General features: G+C 31.3%; 5 protein-coding genes across 7 annotated transcripts; 2 read left to right on the forward strand and 3 right to left on the reverse strand.

Moving 5' to 3' along the window:
• Window positions 1-3642, forward strand: LOC133841672 (protein N-terminal glutamine amidohydrolase). Its single transcript, XM_062274312.1, has 5 exons — window positions 1-1024; window positions 2397-2550; window positions 2617-2765; window positions 2837-2961; window positions 3019-3642. Exons 1-5 carry the CDS (start codon window positions 966-968, stop codon window positions 3147-3149), a joined length of 618 nt encoding a protein of 205 aa, XP_062130296.1. The 5' UTR covers window positions 1-965; the 3' UTR covers window positions 3150-3642.
• Window positions 3643-6307: 2665 nt separating this feature from the next.
• LOC133842873 (neurocalcin homolog) lies at window positions 6308-14909 on the reverse strand. Of its 2 annotated transcripts, none has more exons than XM_062276157.1 (7): window positions 14799-14909; window positions 12768-12797; window positions 7675-7777; window positions 7337-7436; window positions 7137-7255; window positions 6725-6913; window positions 6308-6661 (listed from the first exon to the last, which is right to left on the reverse strand). In XM_062276157.1, exons 4-7 carry the CDS (start codon window positions 7404-7406, stop codon window positions 6467-6469), a joined length of 573 nt encoding a protein of 190 aa, XP_062132141.1. In that variant the 5' UTR covers window positions 7407-7436; window positions 7675-7777; window positions 12768-12797; window positions 14799-14909; the 3' UTR covers window positions 6308-6466. The 2 variants fall into 2 exon arrangements, with proteins under 2 accessions (XP_062132141.1, XP_062132140.1); XM_062276156.1 differs by having other exon boundaries at window positions 7591-7777.
• Window positions 8232-14898, reverse strand: LOC133842874 (neuronal calcium sensor 2). Of its 2 annotated transcripts, XM_062276158.1 has the most exons (6): window positions 14799-14898; window positions 12768-12797; window positions 10457-10584; window positions 10238-10381; window positions 8847-8975; window positions 8232-8535 (listed from the first exon to the last, which is right to left on the reverse strand). In XM_062276158.1, exons 3-6 carry the CDS (start codon window positions 10565-10567, stop codon window positions 8359-8361), a joined length of 561 nt encoding a protein of 186 aa, XP_062132142.1. In that variant the 5' UTR covers window positions 10568-10584; window positions 12768-12797; window positions 14799-14898; the 3' UTR covers window positions 8232-8358. The 2 variants fall into 2 exon arrangements, with proteins under 2 accessions (XP_062132142.1, XP_062132143.1); XM_062276159.1 differs by lacking the exons at window positions 10238-10381; window positions 10457-10584 and having other exon boundaries at window positions 14799-14891.
• Window positions 14910-16493: 1584 nt separating the features above from the next.
• On the forward strand, window positions 16494-18260 carry LOC133841791 (4-aminobutyrate aminotransferase, mitochondrial). The gene is made up of 4 exons (XM_062274521.1): window positions 16494-16634; window positions 16755-16926; window positions 17006-17168; window positions 17241-18260. Exons 1-4 carry the CDS (start codon window positions 16509-16511, stop codon window positions 18205-18207), a joined length of 1428 nt encoding a protein of 475 aa, XP_062130505.1. The 5' UTR covers window positions 16494-16508; the 3' UTR covers window positions 18208-18260.
• A 375-nt stretch (window positions 18261-18635) lies between these two features.
• On the reverse strand, window positions 18636-19994 carry LOC133841792 (mitochondrial import receptor subunit TOM20 homolog). The gene is made up of 3 exons (XM_062274523.1): window positions 19785-19994; window positions 19639-19714; window positions 18636-19101 (listed from the first exon to the last, which is right to left on the reverse strand). Exons 1-3 carry the CDS (start codon window positions 19912-19914, stop codon window positions 18792-18794), a joined length of 516 nt encoding a protein of 171 aa, XP_062130507.1. The 5' UTR covers window positions 19915-19994; the 3' UTR covers window positions 18636-18791.
• Between the last annotated feature and the right edge of the window lie 100 nt (window positions 19995-20094).

A 20094-nucleotide genomic window follows, 5' to 3' on the forward strand; every position in this document is an offset into this window, starting at 1 on the left:
ACTTCCATAAAGTGCAAATATTTTGTTGTTGCAAGTTTTCTCTCCCAAAAAGGGGCAAATTAAAATCGGTTTCTTGTCAGAAAACGAGAAATTAAATGCAATAACATAACATAAAACGTGCACGTGTGATACACACACAAATCTGACTATGAAAGTCACAATTAATTAAACTACGAAAAGTCCATAACTTGACCTGTGCAGCTTTCTGCGAAAGTAAACATCAAAACAAGAAAAATTGCGAGGGGAGAGATTGAGGACGCTGCAACAGTAAAAGTCCAATTAAACGTCAATTTATTAAATGTTTCATTGTCGCTTTCATCAATTGGACCGGCCCATGAGTTCCGTAGAATCAAAGTGTATGTAGTTTTGCATATGATGGTGCTATAACACCAGCAACAGCATCAACAAAATTCGATAAAAAAAAGGGAAAAAAAATACGTTCTAATAATTCGACTCGTGAGCGTGCGCTGCTGTGTGTATACATATACATACATACATCTCCAAGTTTGTGTGTGTGTGTGTGGGCTTCTCTCTGTTTGTGTCAGGAAGCCACCAGAAGAAGAATAACATAAGAAGCATTGCGTGGTGAATGCAAAAGCATTCATAATCCAAAAAAAGATCTAAACAACGAAGATTGACAACAATCTGAAAATCTTACATCGCCAAAAACCTCGCAATATGGAATGTCGCTGAGCAAACTATAGCACTGAGTCAATCTCAGCCAGAAAAGGAATAATTAAAATCCAGCCAATCATTTCGGTTCACAAACGTAACGCTTAATGTCAGCAGGCTTAGTTGCCGACACCTTATAACCCACACACATCCACGTCAAGTGCATTCCGCGGTCAGTGATTAAACCTTAATTTGTGTTGCAACGCTTCCCCCCAAGGCAGTGAAAATTCCGATATCCTTTCGGCTTGAGAAGTTTGAAATAGTTAGCAGAAACCCAACAAAAATCCAGCAAGATGACCACAGATTTTCTGTTTCCTAAAATTTCGGATTGCTCTTATGTATCCTGTTATTGGTAAGTATTGTCCATGGATTATAACAATCAAAATAAACATAATAAATAATTTTATTATTATTTTGAATATAATAAGTGCTTAGAAAAACAGTTTATACTAAATCTGTCATTAAAAACAAACAAAAACGTTTCAATATCTGATTTAAATACTTACGCAAATGTCCTGAAGAAATATCCCCGTATTTTATTGTATATTAAATATACATGGTTTGTGTCTCAAACCGAGAACTGAATCAGACTCCCAATTGTTAACCGTTTTATATCTCATGTAAATGACAAAAATGAAAAGATGGCGAGATTTGCATTTAAAGAATGCTGAAATATTTGTGTTTTATTTGCCGCACTCTCTTATCTCGTTTGACAGCAATATTTGCTGGTGCTTGCTGCCCATCAACCAAACACAAAAGTAGCTCATCCGCCTGTTGTGCATATACACCTACACACACACACACATACACGCTCACAGTGGGTAAACAGTTTTCATTTATCCCGTGTTGATTTCGTGTTTCGTGCTCGTTGATATTTCTTGCTTCGCATTTAAATTCGCTCATTACTCAGCTGCCTTCTCTTTCCGCCTCTCGCCTGCCTGTGGCTTAGGTGTTCGCTCCTTCGTCCTGTTGAGGCGCTGCCGCGCAGCTCCAAAATTAGGTCAAACGGTCATGTCTGCTTGCTAACAAGAGAAGCGTGCGCCACTGTATTGGTGTGTGTGTGTATGTGTGTGTGTGTGTGTGCTTGTGTATGTGTATGTGTGGATTGTTTGGGTTAAGGGATTGGCCAGGCGCGTTAAGGGGCTTCGTTCGTTTGTTGCGTTTTTATTGTCGTATGCAAAAGGCGCGTTTTGGCCATAAAACAAGTAACCAGCAGCTACAACAACAACAGCAAAAATAACAAGGAAAATTAAACAATTTATATGCACACCATACATATAGTATATATATACTTACATACATTGTATATGCGCCAAAGTAACAATTAAAAATGCTAATTGCAAAAATGGCGACTACGACGACATCATACGAGCCTAAATTATGGCCTCATGGCAGGAGACTTTGAGACTACCACCAAAATCCTAGCAATCTCAAGACTCGAATGGAAATGTCATGTTTTCCATATAATAAATACATACAATATGCATATAATATATTGTACACTACAGAAAACATCACGTCCTATTTTTGGCAGCCTTTAGAGTTATACAATTTATTGCTGCCTTTCAACATCCAGTTGTCGCCATAATAATAATAAACACAATATTAGTCTATAGAAGTGTTAAGCTTATTTCAATTTAATAATCTATAAAACCATGATATCATATTGCTTTCGCTTCGATTTTATTAGCCAACTAACTTAATTGTTATTTCTTTTGCCCCAGCGAGGAGAATGTGTGGAAACTATGCGAACAGGTGAAACGCACGCGACCCGAAGAGCTGGCCAAGTGCTACGCTGTGTTTGTTTCCAATGAAGGACGAACTGTGCCCCTCTGGCGTCAAAAAGCCGGACGCGGTGACGATCAAGTTGTGATATGGGTAAGCTGTTGGGCGAAAGGATTTTATGGACTCATTCAAAATAATAACGTGTTTACTTTCCGATAGGACTATCATGTCTTCTTCATGCACAATCCCTCGCCGAATCGCTGCTTGGTATTCGATTTGGATACAACACTACCGTTTCCAACATATTTCCATAAATACGTTACAGAGACTTTTCGTTCCGATCTAGCCCTGAGACCAGAGCATCATAGGTAAGCTTTAAATAATAGTCTTACCTTTCAGATAACCGTAATAATTGTGATCAAATGTTGAATTCTTTCAGATTCTTTAGAGTTATTCCCGCAGATACATATCTTATTGAATTCTCATCGGATCGCCGACATATGCGTCGACCAGATGGCAGCTGGATAAAGCCACCGCCTTCGTATCCTCCCATACTTTCAAATAGTAAGTATCTGATATTAAAGCAATGTTTAAGCTTCTGCTAATTAATTGTATTTTCAGCAAATATGCACTGTCTGGGCGACTTTATATGTATGAGTCCTGGCAAGGGACCTGGCGCCGTCTACAGTCTCTCCGAGTTCGTGCAAAATTTCTACAAGTCACCCCATGTTGTGGCGCAGCACAATAAGTAGACGATGTTTAACCGCAACGGCACATTAACTGATATCAACTATAAAAACCAAATAAATCAAACTAACCTAAAATAATAAGTTTGCGTTTTTGCAATATTGGTCAAGCAAAAATGACGTGCATTAAATTACACAAGGAGTTAATTAACAATTACAACACATACATATTATATATACTTATATATAAATATAAATATACAATACATATGTATAATAATGTATTTTTGTATTCAGGCTAAACAAAAAATAAGACAAAAACCAAAAAAGATCTGTAAGTAAAAAATTCTGCATCTAGCAGCTCTTAAACTTGTATGTATTCAAATTTGATTCTAAGCAAATTATAATCTAATTATACATTTTTGTATGTATGTATATTCCAAAACAAAACAACAAAACAAAAATCAAGAAAACAAAGTGAGACTTTTATTCGTTATTTATTTATTCTTCGAAACTTTTGCGACTTTAATCCAACAAACCAAAAAAACAAAAACAAAAATATGAATCGCACCAATTACGAATACTTAATTATTATAACCACACAATTACATATTTATTCATACATATATATGAAGATACCATACATTGTTAACATAACTATTTACATACATATTACGCTTTGTAATTCTGTAATTTAATTCGGCTTAGCTTAAAGCAAAACACGCAGCACAGCTAATCTAATTAGTACATAATTAAATTTAAACATGTTAACTTGTTTTACCATTAACATTTACATTTACATCAAGGATATTTTCAACTCGTACAATGAATGTAATTTAAATTTCTACAACGATATGCAACACATCTTAGCTAGTTTTTATACTGTTTGTATGCCACAAATGACGAAACAAGAAAACTCCAAGCAGTGGCACCGTCGTAGCGTTTGCATTCCGATGTGGTTTGTGCTAACATACAATATTGTACTTACGTATCGTCTCCTCGTTTGATACTTGTGACACGCAAAGACTGATTCATTATACGCTCAACGATAAGAGCATAGCACGCAACAACAAAAAAAACGTCATCTCCCATTCTAAACAGTCCGAAAATAAAAAAAATAAACAACTCAAGCCACGCAAATCCGTAAGTTGTAATTTATTTACTTATATATGTTTTTTATTTCACTTTTTACAACAGGAACTTCCAAAACTCTTTTTCGGATTTATATTTTTAAAGTTTTACACTCGCTTAGTTAACGATACTCACATTTTTATATAAACAAACAATTTTTACTCAATTTTTGTAAAACGTCAAAAACAATATAAATACAATTTACATAAATATAAATGTAAATGTATAATACATAAAATGCTGTGCAAAGTCTCAAAGTTAAACCTAAACTCTTAATTATATAACTTAAAAGCAAGATACACAGAATATTAAACATTTCAATACGAACATTAAATAATCAAATCGCAGACAAAATGCAAAATGCAATGCTATCTTTAAGTAATATAAGAATATACCCAAGTTGTTTTCAATTTTTTTCCAATCCCCCTCTTCTCTCGTTATATATGCAAAAAAAAGTTTGTTGACGCTGTTCTCGGAATTTGGTTAAACTATTTATTTATCAAACAACCAAACAAAACAAAAAACCAAAGCAAAATATTGAAATTTGAGCATTTAAGAATCTCCAATTATAAAGTATAATAATTACTATAAATACACATTTCTAACTACTTATAATATGTGTAACACTTTGTCTCTTCCAATATTTCTACTCAAATTTACAGTACGTTATAGTGAAGGTACATTGTATACAAATAATACAATTTTGGGAAAACATTAAAAACAAATTGGAAAATAATAAGAATAAAAACAAATATTGTATATACATTTATAAGTAACTAATTTGGGCGCAAATATTTACTGTATGCGTAATTTTTTGCATATGAGATTAGTTAAGCATTTAAAGCTATTAAAAGAGCAATCGAACATCTATGTCAATACAAAGTAAAAACCAAACGAATGTTGGATTATTCAAATTGATTTGCGTGCGCTCGTTATACTAACGTTCGTGTTAAAGTACAATAAGCTTAAATGCCTAGAGAAACCAAAACAAAAAACAAAACAAAAGAAATAAATAAATAAACTTACATACATATATACTTATGTATATAGCCATACTATACTATAAACTCTTGCACAAGTTGGCAGGATTTACTTAAGCACTATGAATGCTGTAGTTAGATGAAAATCAAATTGTGTGAAATTGGGCACAATTGCTGCAATATAAACAAACAACAGTTACCACTTTTTTAACCTTCCTTAACTACAACAAGTATAACCTAAAGTAAAATATTTTAACCACTACAGCATTAAAGCGATACAAGATGTTTCACAGCACACATCATATACATACTATACATAATCTATAATTCAAGATTTGTTAACGAACCACTAAAAATTTCAATGTGTACATTTGACGAAATTCTTCTATACTTATTTATTTTTATAAATTATCTATCCAACTATCGTATTGTTATGTAAGATATTTTTCTCCCTAGTATTGATATAAAATACATACAACATACATACATATGAATCAATAAAATATAATTGTTCTTTGAAATCTGCAAACATGTCGCTCTAAAACGGAAATAAATAATTAATTAAACAAAAAAATAAATCTTTACAAATTTGAATAACAATTGAGGATTTTCCAAAAAAGTTATTTAATTTTTGTTTCAATTTTAATAGTATTTTTGTTTGTTTCTTTTAGTGGTCGCCGAATTCATATGGTGTGCAAACTTTTTGCAAACAGTTGAATAAAAGAAAGAATTTTCCGATCATATAATTTAAATTCAATTGAAGATCCGCCAATATTATCGATGCATATCGGAAGCTGTGAATAGACAATGAATTTGCATAGGGATGTGAGTTCGAAAGCAGTATCGAATAACTTCAGATTCTATTTAATCAGGGAAATTTTCATTTTTTTGTCCGCTCCATAACATTTAAAAGGCGCACTTATTCATTGTCTTGATGTATTTCTTTCCTCAAAAATCAAATCAAAAGAAATACAAAATCTCAGGATTAATCATCGGCTATAAGAGAAACTAAGTTCTTGAAAAAATCAGGCATTCGTACTTACCTTGCCCTTATTCTGCAATTCTGAAATTGTGTATGAAGTTCGCAATGAAATAGCGATAAAAACTTCCACATAGTTTTATTTGATCTTTATTTAATAAAGAAAATTTAAGACATATAACATAATTTTTTGAATTATCGTTTTATTAGCTTAAAGTATATTATTTATGCAAAACAATATTCATTGAATTCACGTTTAAATGTTTATTGCTTGATTTCTATTTACATTTAAGCTAATGTGCCTGCGGATCACACTGTAAAAGTCGCACTATAGAAGGATCGCTCTTTGCTCCTTCTATGAATTCATCCAAGCTTAGTTTACCATCTTTGTTTCTGTCCATCTGTCGAAATATTTTATCTGTCCTTTTTTCAGGTGTGCTCTCATCCTCAGGCATTTTCATAACTGATCCAACCATTTTATATATTGCCTAAATATGAAATTCGATTAAGATATGATTTTTGCTTATTTAAATATTAATAAAATTACTTACCGTGACAATTTCAAGCATTTCCTGCCTGGATATGTATCCGTTTCCATCTAAATCGTACATTGAGAAAGCCCATTTCAGTTTTTGTTCCAATTTTCCACGAGATGTTACGCTTAATGCGCATAAGAACTCTCTGAAATCTATAGTCCCATCTCCATTTGCATCGAAAGTCCTAAATACGTGCTCTGCAAACTGAAATAATATGTTTTAATGGTATTATTTAAATATTTCTAGATTTCAGGAAAAGGAATATTGAGGAATTCCTTGACCATTTTAAACAGTTAGATTGGATTGCTTATCTACATCGAAACGATGAAGAAAACTAAACAAATCGATTGAAAATTTAAAATTTAAGGAATATTCAACCGTGTAATGTTTATTTTAAGATTATATTTAAAAAATACTGACGACTTACCTTACTTGCATCGCCGTATGGGAAAAAGTTTCCATATATTTTTTTAAACTCCTCTACTGACAAATGACCACTTGGGCAATCTTTTAGAAAACCTTTATACCATTCTTGAATTTCAGCATCTGGAATATAATCACAAAAGAATTTTCAACCAAAAATTAGCAATTCATTTAAATAATTAATCATAGTTGTAAAAAATTTACCTGTGAACTCTGTATTTTGTTTCAGATCCTCCAATACTTCTGGTTTGAGTTTACTATTTTGTTTCCCCATTTTTGAAATGTGATTGCATTATAATTATTTCTTGAAATACAAAACATTTAATCATATTAGATGTTGTATGAGAATCACTTTAACAATATTAAAACTTTAACAATTTTCTTAACAATATTAAAAAAAAATTAGATATAAAATTTGTATGCTCGATTTTGGTAAATACAATTTATTATAGACAAACCAATTTTTTAAAGATCTATTCCTGTGATTATATGTTTTTGTTGTCCGCTTTTGATAAGAATTAGCCAAGATATGTGACACATACCATAACATACTATATATTACGTTAGGGTGTTCGAGAGCTGCGAGATTCTGATGAAAAGTTCCTATGGCAGCTGTATTTTGCAGCCTATTTCGACATACATTTTCTGAAACCAAAAGAAAGATTTTTCTTTAATTAAAAAGAGTATTATAATATTAGATATGCTACAGTAAATACAAATACAATACATCATCTGTGTCGATTGCTTTAGACCCACGAAGAATGGCAAAATTGTATTCTTACCTATTTTGGGATTCTGAAAAATCGCCAAGACAGAGAGGTAAAATAAACACAAATATTTATATATATCCAATTGTATCCCATTGTTTATTGCACATATTTCCTATACTTCATAAAATATAAATTCCCAATTCCCTATACTATAATCTGTTTTATTGCTTCAACACACATATTACGAATGTAGAAAATGCCAGGATTTAATTCAATTTAATTGCAATTTACAATTAAAAGTAAATCACTGAAAAGGTTTTATTGTTTTATGCAAAATATTGCGATCTTAATTCCCTGTAAATATAAAAGTTGAAGGAAATGCAAACACATTATCTACACCAAATTAAATGATGTTCCATATTTTTATATAATTTTAGTATAAGAAATATAAATTAAATATTTATACATTTCATTACTGATTTCATCAAATACACACATATTATGGAGTATAAATATTTAAGGGGCCAGCATTTTAGACAACTCTTCATCCTGCAAACATCCTTTCAAAAATTCATCTTGAGTTAATTGACCATCGTTATTTTCATCCATTTTAGCAAATATATTTTTTGCACGCTCCTCTGCAGAGTCAGCGGGACGATTTGATGAGCATGCACCGAGCATATCATAGATTGCCTGAAAAAAACGATTAGTATCAGAATTGAATTTACTGAATTGGGACGTTAAACACAAACAATAAAACTAAAGCCATTTGTAACATTTCTCTAATAAAAGAGCTCACCGCCATTGTTCGTGTAGCTTTGACTTTAAAATGGATTCAAATGAATGTTACACACATAAATAATCTGAATTTAATGGATATAGTGTTACAAAATAATCTCGTTCTTACGTTTTCTTTTACTAAGTACCATTCAATATTTTTGGTAAATGTTAATTTTCAGAAATATTGAATAGTTTAACCAATTCAGATGTATTTTGAAAATTACCTGAACAATTTTTGTCATTTCTTGAATATCAATGACGCCATTTCCATCCACATCATACATTCTAAAGGCCCATTTTAGTTTTTCTTCTGGTGTGCCGCTTGAAGTTACGTCTATTGCGAGTAAAAATTCCTAAAAAGAAAAAATAATACAATGGTAAGTACTTTCAGCATAAATTCCGAGTGTAATAATATGCAATTAATTAGTGTAAAGCATAACGTAAATCAAAATAAATGGAAAGCTTAAAAAAAAAGAAAGACGAAACATAAAAATGAATTTCGTCATTCCTTTCAGCTGTGTATAAACTACTTTATACTACACTAGTTTCATTTGGCACCACCAAACACACATGCAGATTATTTTTAAGCCCAGTAGATGCATGTTCATGGTGTACAAACAGCCACCATGCACTGTGCAAAAGGGAATAGACAAAGTAATTATAATTTGCCATACACATGCATACACACGTATTGCGGGGGTTCAGCAAATAATGAACTAAGATAGTGCAAAGTTTTCCGTTTATTGCTTTATTTTTATGTATCGAGTGCATCAAGACAATCAAGAGCTTTGTCAAGAGAACCTAATCAGAGTTGTTAACTCAAAGCTTGTTTTTTCGGCTCACATTTTAATCAAATTACTTTGATCTCATCTATTTCCTGCAATTAAATGTAATTTAACGAATACAAAGAGTTCAACCTACTCAGACTGTTGCTACTTAAATTATATCACGCAAATGGTTTTAGCCTATTTTCGCGGATTTAGATTGTTAATTAAAAGTTTGAAAATAAAAATCATTACCAGAGTACTACATTTATTTGAAATTCTATAATTCTATTGTGCCTTTAAATTGCAATGCGAAGAAGTATATTTTTTTACTTTTGGCTAATTTACTTCATAGTTTGTGCCTCCTACACGGATTTGCCACTTTAAGTTCACGTTTGATTTTATAGTTTCTGCCATAAAAAATGCCTTGTTTGCAAAGGTAACAAATACTAGAAAAGTGGCGTGCTCAAAGCCAATTCAGTGCGATTCCTTTTTAGGTGATTACAAATTAATCGCAAGTATTTATTGACCACTAATAAAAGTACAATTTATACAGAAAAAAGTTGCTGTGATTTTTGACCTCTAGTTCAATATATAGATAAATTCTATTAAATTACTATTTAAAATTAAATTTTACGAGATTTTAAAACTTTAAAAAAAGTTACTTCTTCATATAACTATAAGTATAATATAAGTATAAAATAACTATAAATTAAGTTGGGAACAAGTAAACGTACATACAAATGATAAACAATACCTTTTTGTTAGGGGTTTCACATTCAAAAACATAATTTTCAAATTAAAAGCTAATTATCTCGCATGTGTGAGTAGGTATAAGAAAAAGGATTTACCTTAAAGTCGATATAGCCATTTTTATCCATATCGAATGTACGGAAAACGTGGTCACAAAACTCTTCCGCATTTCCAGACGGGAAAAACATCTTGTACATGTCAACAAATTTAGCAGGAGTCAACCGTCCATTGGGGCAGTCTTGCTATATGTGCAACACAAATGCGTATCGTTATATCTTGAAGCACGTATGTAAATGTATATGCGATGTGAGACTCACCTTAAATCCTTTGTACCATTCTTTAATAGTGGCTTCATCGTAACGGGTGTGGGTTTTCAAAAACTCCATATCTTCTTTTGTTAGACGATCTTTACTACTTAAGCACCCCATTGTGTAGCAGTTTTTCACTTATAACAATTTGATATAAAGTTTTTTATATGTATTTTATCAATATTTAGAGACTTCGAATGAAGTCGTTACCTATTACGCGCGTTTCTTTATATTTGATTAAGCGTTCAAACAATATTAATTTGTGGTTAATATTATTGCACTATATTTTTGATATGTATTAAATTGTTTTATAATATTTACATAGCATTTTATTTCGAGTACTCTAAAAAAGTTGTATTTTACTATTACACGGTATGCTTGCTGTTAACGCTAAGTGAACCGAAGGAATAAAAGAGCTTGAGTTATGCGCATGCGCAAAAATTGTCTGTATACAGGCTGATTATTGAGTTACCAAATATTTTCTGTACACTGAGTAAATTGTTATTCACGATATTAGGGTTGCCGAGTTGACAATAAAATAATAATCGCTTCATTGCTCCACAATTATTGTTTTTGTACACATAATATTATATTATATTTTACTGAACACTATCAACATTACAAATCAGGAATTATAGTTTTGCAAACAGAAAGAATCCTTCTTTGTAGTTGCTTCGATATATCGAGTACAAATTCAAAGATTATCGTATATTGTATTGAATACTATTGTCCTTCAGAAAGTGCCAACAGAAAACACACATTGTTCTATTAATTTCAAATTTGATTTTATTCGATTCGGACATAAAAGTTTACTATGTGACGAAGATTAATGTTATAATACAGATAGACAGATGGATGGACAAATGATACAACTTGGAATTCCAAACTTACAATATTTATAAATATTGTAAAAACTCAGACGTCTGAGGTATAATTTAATAACATTAATAAATTTTGACGTAAGTTTTCGCCAAATATCTTTATATTAAAGTTACTTTAATCAAACTCTATGAACTTTAGTTGCCCTATAATCAGACTACTGACATTTTTTAAATTTTTTAAATTGTTGCTATAAAGTTTAAAACTTTCAGCCGTGCATTGCTAATAATTTGCATCCTTTTGTTATCGATATGTTTCATTTTCATATCGTCTCATTCAATCTTATTATGAAAAAGCAAGAAAAAATAACGTATTTATTGCTTGCATTAAATTTAAAAAAAAGTAGTAGATGTAAAATCTATATTTAGCCTTAAATATGCGCTGCAGCGGCATTAGCTTAGCTAAATAGCACAGCATAATAATTTTGCGCATAAAACATAGCTAATTAATCGAGCTACATTCCTTAGGCAACAGATTAATGACTAAAGTCAAGCTGAGGTTATTTAATAAGTATCTTTATTATATTAATTATTTTTTAATATATTAAAATTCAAAGCAGCAGAACCCTCAAAAAATTGATAGAGCGAAAGACTATCACATACTTGAAAATCTTTATTCACGAATTTAGAGATATTTACGTGTTGATATATTTATTTGCAAACCACTTAAGTATTAATTTTGACATTCAGTTCTTCAAATTAATATTTTAAGATTTATTAAATAAATTATTTATTAAATCAGCAAGAAATCAGCGATGTACTGCTTGCTTGAAATTCAGAGAGCCTTAAAAAATGGATATGTATGATATATTTCAATCGATTTTACATGAAACGTAACTTTTGTAAAACTCACTGATATCCCACATGTAACATACAAGTTACAAGTAGATTATCACGAATTTATAGTGAATTTATCGAAATTTTAATGACAAAACTAAATTTCAAATGAGGAGTGCAGACATATATTTAGTCTTGTCATCCGACTCTTTATAAATCACGTGTACACAGCACTTAGTACATGTAAAAACACTGATTAAACATGGAATAGTGTATGTAACATAAATAATTTAAGAGAATTGGAAAAACAGTTTATTGAATTCGAAAACTCCGCGATCAGCTCACATTGTAGCTGGTAAATGTACAATATACAATACCATTTTAATTGATTTGATTTGATCAAACAAATGTTAACACAAACATCGTAATACCTGATATAAGAAATAAAAATGTTGATTGCTCCGCAAAAACTGTGGTTCTTTTAAGGACAGCATAGCAGTTAGAGCAGATCATATGAGCAACCTTGCTGCGCAAGATTTTGGTAAATCATTTTTTATTAGAGCTTCTAGCTCAAGGAGCCAGTTAGTTTATTAGGCAAATCCATTGCATTGCATAAGCAAAATATATCATGAATATAAAATAATTCAAGTCTTTTATGTACTTACATTATATGCCTTCAAAGTGGTTGCAGAGTCCTGAAAAAATGTATACAATATAAATTAATATATAGTGAAGAATTTGGTATTAATTCAGTTATACAATAAACTAACATTTCTAAATAACGCCAATATTAAAGTATAAACAAAAGGCTTAGTAATATAATAGTACGTTTTCGGTACTTAGAAAAGGTAATTATTTTGCCTCGCATAATTATGTATGCATATGTGCATGTTATGAATATTTTTATCAATGCACTTATATAGACATAAACATATGTATAGAACACATACATTTATACAATTATTCGCATTTGCCAAAAAGAAAAAGACAATTTCCTATTTTTTTATTTTCCTTTCTATTTTACCTATTTCTAAAACTTGGCGACAGTGATCGCTGTCTGGGCATTTCGTTTTGTGGATGGGTATTAAAATGCACTGAAAAAAATTATATTTTATATTTTGAACACAAAAATTTAAAATACAAAATCCCCATTATAAGCGACGGCATTGTAATAGAATAATCATTAATTCTTTAAATACGTATAAATTTAAAAGGTTTCTATCAGTTATCAACAAAAGGTAGATGATGTACTCGTATATTTTTCTCAATGTATACATTTTAATGATAATAAAACGTAATATTTATGTATATGTATATGTTTTAATGCTTGAATACCTCATCTTCAAGCACTTTGAAAACAAAGGCATGCGAGCGTATTGTGGCATAACACTCATCTAGTTAAAATTACTGTTGTTGGTTCTATTTTTGTTTTTCTTTAATTCTTTTGATTACTTTTCTGCCTATTCGCGATCGTCCCGTCTCTCGATTGGATGCGCATGAAGTTCATTGAAATATTTGATCGTATACGTCATAAGTATATTGTGATAAGTAATATATAAATTGTAATCAAAATATTATTAATTAAATTCACAATTTTTTATAAAAATTCGATGGATAACAAAACCCTTGGGAAAGAAAAATATTGTTTAATTTTAATCAAAATGAGAAATAAATTAGAGATTCTGATTGAGATTGTACCCGTATAAGTTGTTCAGATTTCATTCTCAATACATACATATTTTCAACTTATCGTTGAATTTAAAAACATTAAGTTTTAAAGAACGGCTTAAGGCGACTGTTTATTATTTAAAAACTAACCATTGGAAAGCTAAAATTTCGCTGATAAAAAAAAAGCATCTGCTTCATGGAAATTATTTTAATTGCTGCTGACCGAATACCCCACAATTAAATCAATAACACTATGATCTATTATAGCCTTACATCAAAGCAACCAATTAAATCAAGACCGACGCATTTTTTTGTCACTTGTTCATTTCATATTTTAGATACAATAAAGTCAGCTGTTTTTGTCGATCAGATACGATGGTAATGCAAAACATATCGATAACGTTGGCAATGTGCGTATGTATGTATATGAATCACCAACATTTTAATGATTATTGTTTAAGCCAACATTCTTCTTTGCTTGATACAAGCCTTTGTCATTGACACAAAGCTATTATGTAGGGTATAACAAAATCGATTGGAATTCCGCGCAATCTTTATGATTAATCTGCAATAGAAGAGATTTTATCACACTCTCCGATATTGGCAAACAAAACTCGGATTTTGATGTGGGTCTAGTTTCTAGATAATAAGCACGCTCATAAACGCCATCTACTGTCACTTGCATGCACTTGCCAAAACTTTTTTTTAACACCCTTGAACGCACATTTCACACAGAACGCTAAAATAATCCATTGCTCCTTCACCGTAAAGGATGCGTGTGTATGTATGTATGTATGTGAGTACATACTTTTGTATGTGTGTATATATACATAATTATGTGCCAACATAAATGCATTTGTATACGTACTATTTTGTGCATGCACTTGCACATGTGTGCAATTATGCTAATATATGTCAGTATCTAGATATGTGCACATGTATTTTGTCATCTTTGCATTCATATATGGATAGAAAGATACATATGCATATATGACACTTTGAATATAGAAATAAACAAAAGTACGTACTGCTTGCTTGGATGATTATTCCCATATACGAATATGTATATGAACTGGCCAGGTCATATTTCCCAGCTGGAAACTTTTAACACTGTCCCTAAATTTATTGATATACTTTAAATGAAAGCGGTTTTATAATTCATTTAATAGCAAAATAATCCCTCGAGCAAAACACACAATCAATACAATCATATGGGGTGGCTTTGGGGATTTTTGTCATCGATATATCGATACATTCTCCAAAAGTTGCTTTCGATATATGCGAAGAGAATTTTATTTTCGATATTATAATCGAATTTGATTACCATCGATAATTAATTAAATTAATTTATAAAATATAAGTAATATTAAATAGCTTAAGGTGTATTAGTTATTTAAATTCAAATAATATTCTAAAAACAATTTTATTTTAACACATTATTGGGACAAATTTTAATACAAATTCCAAAACTTTAAAATTATTTATTTCACATTAGCTAAGTATCTCAATTATTAGTTAATTTCGTCCCTTAATTAGATTATTAATTTAAATTATTTACCTTAATTATCAAAAAACTTCAAAGTAAAATTAGAAAAAAAATTTATTTTAATAGTTCGTTATTGCTTAATTACAATTTTCACAGTTAACTTACCATTATTTAGTTTATTTATCAGTTGGCTAATTAAAAGTTTTTGTTCAATTCGAATTTAAATTTAAATTGAAAAAAAAAACTATAACTTAATTGTAATTAATTTTTTTTTTAACTTATATTTTTTATATAATTATTTATTTATTAAATTAAATAAGTTAGCAAATTAAATCTTGTCGAAGACATAGGTTGGTAATCATTATTTAGTATTATGTTTAATACATATTTTAATTTATGCTTTGTAAATAAATAAATATGAAAATAAATGATATCGACATTGATCTCGCTTTCCTTTTGACTATCTTTCAGTAAAATCTTCACATCTTTGTAGATGCTGAATATTGAAAGTAGATTCGGTATTGAAAAAAGCTTATAAAAGCAAAAGCATATATAGTGCAAAAAAAATTATTTTTCAAATTTTTAAAATATAATGAATTAATCATTTTCCCGGAGATTAGATAAATAAATATTAAATATATAGAAATTGATATTGATAAACTGACCTATATCACAATATTTATAATCGCAAAGTATGCGATGCGAAGAAAAATAAAAAGAGTAATTTATGCATATGTATGTACATACATATATTCTTAAATAAATTTTTTATAATTACAAAATAATTCGGTATTATCCAATCCAATGAAGAAAACTTGCAAGTTTCATATTTTAAACTCCTTAAAAATTTCGTTTAAATGACGTACCATAATGCTTTTGACGCAGAACCATGATATTTTTCTGGGTCATTTAAATATCCACCAATTCAATATGTATTATATAAAAGTACCGTTGTATACACACACAAACAAACCGAGTACTGCCCATATGTATCGCGAGAAAGCTTAATTATTTTATTTGTGTTTTAACCATCCAGCAGTATAGGAGTGTTTGGTGAACACTAGTTAAAATGCGTTTCCTTGGCCTCAACAAATTGCCAATAGCGCAGGCACATCTGAGAGCACTGAATAATGCTGGTAAACTCAATAAATTAAATATGTTCATAGTGTGTGTATATAAAAGATAATTTCGATCTACACGTGCCTTTATTGATTGCAATTGTCTATATGAGATAACTGACAATGATGTATGTATGCTTGTAATTTTAGGAGTGAAATTCTACTCGGCAACAGCGGAACCCAAGGAGCCGGTTGTACGCACTAAAACCATTCCAGGTCCAAAATCAGTTGAACTCAACAAAAAACTCGGTGAAATTCAGGTAATCAATCATGAACCAATCATACAGAGTCTAAAATTTTAATTTGTTTAAGACATAAACGGTGCTATATGATAAAGATATCTGTAAAGAAGATTTTTGTTTTATTTGAATATTTTACAGAGTACTGGAAGTATTCAATATTTTGCCGATTATGAGAAATCTTCAGGAAACTACATTCAAGATGTAGATGGAAACGTTTTGCTTGATGTTTATACTCAAATTTCGTCAGTTCCGTTAGGCTATAACCATCCCAGGCTTCTCAATCTCTTCAAGGATGACAAGAATATTAAAAGTAAGTTTAAATAAATTGGTTATGTTGAATAGATGCTTCCTTTAGAATAGATTGTTTTACTTATAATATTCAATTTCAGCCCTTGTCAACAGACCCGCTCTTGGTGTGTTTCCCGGAAAGGAATGGCCCGATAAACTACAATCAATTTTGCTACAAGTGGCTCCCAAAGGATTGAACAAAATTACCACAATGATGTGCGGCTCATGCTCTAATGAAAACGCCTTTAAGAGCATTTTTATTTGGTATGCACTATTTTTAATGATTCTGGATAACAATAATTTACAATATGAATACTTATGAATCTTTTTTAACAGGTACCAGAATAAAGTTCGTGGAACTGCAAAACTTACTGAAGATGAGATATGCTCTTGCATGGTAAATATGCCACCAGGAGCTCCAGAGCTTTCCATTTTGTCGTTCAAGGGCGCTTTCCATGGTCGCACCTTGGGAGCTTTATCTACAACGCATTCCAAATATATTCATAAACTAGACGTTCCATCGTTTGACTGGCCGATTGCATCATTCCCACAATACAAGTACCCATTGGAAGAAAATGTTGCAGAAAATAAGAAAGAAGATGAGAAATGCCTAGCCGAGGTCGCAGATCTGATTGAAGTGTATAAGAAGAAGGGCAAGCCAGTTGCTGGTGTTATCATTGAACCCATTCAAAGTGAAGGCGGTGACAATGAAGCTTCCCCCGAGTTCTTCCAGGGTCTGCAAAGAATTTGCAAGCAAAATGGATCTGCCCTTTTAATTGACGAAGTTCAAACTGGTGGCGGAAGCACTGGCAAGTTTTGGTGCCATGAACATTTCAACCTTGAGAGTCCGCCAGATGTCGTTACATTCAGTAAAAAACTTCAGCTTGGTGGATATTTCCATAATGATGACTTTGTGCCGAAAGAACCTTACAGGATCTTCAACACATGGATGGGGGATCCAGGCAAAGTAATTATTTTGGAAGAAATATTAAAGGTGATTAAGGAGGAGAAATTAATGGGTAATGTTGCAAGTGCCGGTAAAGTATTGAAAGACGGTTTATTAAGCTTGGAAAAAGAATTTCCAAATCTTCTCAACTCCACTCGTGGACGTGGTACATATTTGGCTGTTAACAGCGTTAATGGCAAAGTACGCGATTCGATCGTGGCCAATTTGAAGCTCAACGGAATTCAAACTGGAGGTTGTGGAGAAAATGCCATTCGCTTCCGTCCAGCCTTAGTGTTTAAGGAACATCATGCCAATATTGTGCTGGATCGCTTTAGGAAAGTATTGAAATCTTTGTAAATTCATAAATGTAAATAAATGTGCTCTGAATAATAAAGATATGAAGCTCTAAATAACAATTTTTATTCGATTTCTGATGCCGATCTCAATTTATACAGGGGATTTGTATTACGTATTCGCTTTATACAAAATTACAGAAGTGCCGAAGATTTCTTTCTCCAACTATTAAGTTGGCTTGGAACTATTTATTTAAATCATCCTTACATCTGTGGGTTAATTTCAAACTGACAGCTCTGACAGCTACATCATATTTTTTGGAAAGAATGCTGTTGGTAAGAATCCTTGATTATAACAGATTGCAATACAGCAAAAAATGAAAGTTTTCCATGCCTAATGTCGTGATTAACCGTCAGCAGAAAGATAATCAGTAGCGTCGTTGACTCTAATTTAAGATAAGCGCTGTGTAATCAGATGAAACTCTTTCGGCGTAACTATGAATGCTTATTATTGTATATCGGTAACGTTGAGAAATCAATATTTGTACAATACATTTGTAATGCAGTTTATTAAATTATAATAAAGCCCTTATCTGTTTGTTGTGTTGAAATATATATGCCAGGCTCTTCTATTAATTTTTCAAAATATTATTCCAAGTCATCAATAACTGCATGTCCTGAAGTTTCTAAAATGTTTGCGGAATTATCAATTTGATTGGAGCGTGATCCAGAACCGGCAAGACCACCATCACTGGATTCGGCAGCACGATTTCCGAACTCTTGCATTTTGATAATCAACATGGCAAATACTTGAGCCGGCAGAGAGGATTGTAGTACTTGAAGTAGACGAGCGGGCTGGCCACAGACGACAATTGCATTCGCCAAATGTTCAACGCCAGTTTCGAAGTCACCACGGGCAATCAAGGTTTCGCCCAGCTGAATTTCCTGAAGGAAATATCTGAAAAAATTAAGAATGCAATTAGAGGTGCTCGACTTTGGGGGAGTGATAAGTAAATATTTATAAAGTATTTGATACTGCGAAACAGTATCATGAAATTAAATAGTTAAGCCTAATAGAAGATCAAATTTTATACCTAGTCGTATGTTTTGGAAAAGTAATAAACAAATATGCACTATCTATGTATTTTTCCTAGAATTATAGATAGTATTAAGTTCGTATAATTCGTCATGAAATCAAAGATAAAAATACACAACAAGATTGCGCTACTACCAAAAAATTTGACTCAACGACCGACTTACTTTTATATCTTACAGTTCATATCTATGCATACAAATTTTCTAATTAAATTAATCGATATGTCGGCTTTAGCGAACAACAAAAAAAATTGGCACTGAGGTAGTATAACATATACACACACATAGAGTATGCAAACATATGTACACACAGTACATATCTGTATGTATGTACACATGTAGTATGTACCCACGTGCATCCTTCATTATGTAATATGTGTGTTTAATATGAAATAAATACCTTTCAATGGCTTCATGGTCATTCAAATTTGGCATTCCTTGCTTGGCTGATCCGGTCTTACGATTGCGGCGACGACCTATATAAGTATATATAGATAAATGTTATAAATTATATACATAAATATTATATTACAGGCACATTCTTACGCTCGCGAACTTTCTTCTTGTAGTCGGGATCATTTCGACGCTTTTTGTCAAAATAAATGCAATATCCTATAAACAGTGTCCCCGCGAGTCCTGCTGCAATCCCGATTGCAGTTTTGTTTATTTCAATCATTTTTTTAAGAACACAATTTTTTTTTTATACTACACCACACAGTGGCATAGGGAACAAACAGTGTGACCAGAAGTTGAACTTTACAACATACCAATAAGTTTTAAGGAATATACAAATACTTCCGCAATCAACATAAAATCGATATATTTAGGATTACTATGATAGTGAATATGTATCTTT

This window comes from Drosophila sulfurigaster, chromosome 3 (genome assembly GCF_023558435.1).
Source record: "Drosophila sulfurigaster albostrigata strain 15112-1811.04 chromosome 3, ASM2355843v2, whole genome shotgun sequence".
Taxonomy (NCBI): Eukaryota; Metazoa; Arthropoda; class Insecta; order Diptera; family Drosophilidae; genus Drosophila; species Drosophila sulfurigaster.

Excerpts from the sequence above, each read along its gene's own strand:
- LOC133841672 (XM_062274312.1), top strand. The coding sequence starts at position 966 with ATGACCACAGATTTTCTGTTTCCTAAAATTTCGGATTGCTCTTATGTA. Across the intron at positions 1,025-2,396 it reads TCTTATGTATCCTGTTATTG|CGAGGAGAATGTGTGGAAAC; the intron begins GTAAGTATTGTC and ends CTTTTGCCCCAG. Across the intron at positions 2,766-2,836 it reads CTGAGACCAGAGCATCATAG|ATTCTTTAGAGTTATTCCCG; the intron begins GTAAGCTTTAAA and ends GAATTCTTTCAG.
- LOC133842873 (XM_062276157.1), bottom strand. The coding sequence starts at position 7,406 with ATGGGGAAACAAAATAGTAAACTCAAACCAGAAGTATTGGAGGATCTG. Across the intron at positions 7,256-7,336 it reads ACAAAATACAGAGTTCACAG|ATGCTGAAATTCAAGAATGG; the intron begins GTAAATTTTTTA and ends ATTATATTCCAG. Across the intron at positions 6,662-6,724 it reads AAATGCTTGAAATTGTCACG|GCAATATATAAAATGGTTGG; the intron begins GTAAGTAATTTT and ends TTTCATATTTAG.
- LOC133842874 (XM_062276158.1), bottom strand. The coding sequence starts at position 10,567 with ATGGGGTGCTTAAGTAGTAAAGATCGTCTAACAAAAGAAGATATGGAG. Across the intron at positions 8,976-10,237 it reads ATGGCTATATCGACTTTAAG|GAATTTTTACTCGCAATAGA; the intron begins GTAAATCCTTTT and ends TTTTCTTTTTAG. Across the intron at positions 8,536-8,846 it reads AAATGACAAAAATTGTTCAG|GCAATCTATGATATGCTCGG; the intron begins GTAATTTTCAAA and ends CGTTTTTTTCAG.
- LOC133841791 (XM_062274521.1), top strand. The coding sequence starts at position 16,509 with ATGCTTGTAATTTTAGGAGTGAAATTCTACTCGGCAACAGCGGAACCC. Across the intron at positions 16,927-17,005 it reads GGATGACAAGAATATTAAAA|CCCTTGTCAACAGACCCGCT; the intron begins GTAAGTTTAAAT and ends ATTCAATTTCAG. Across the intron at positions 17,169-17,240 it reads TTTAAGAGCATTTTTATTTG|GTACCAGAATAAAGTTCGTG; the intron begins GTATGCACTATT and ends CTTTTTTAACAG.
- LOC133841792 (XM_062274523.1), bottom strand. The coding sequence starts at position 19,914 with ATGATTGAAATAAACAAAACTGCAATCGGGATTGCAGCAGGACTCGCG. Across the intron at positions 19,715-19,784 it reads CAAGAAGAAAGTTCGCGAGC|GTCGTCGCCGCAATCGTAAG; the intron begins GTAAGAATGTGC and ends ATACTTATATAG. Across the intron at positions 19,102-19,638 it reads GACCATGAAGCCATTGAAAG|ATATTTCCTTCAGGAAATTC; the intron begins GTATTTATTTCA and ends TAATTTTTTCAG.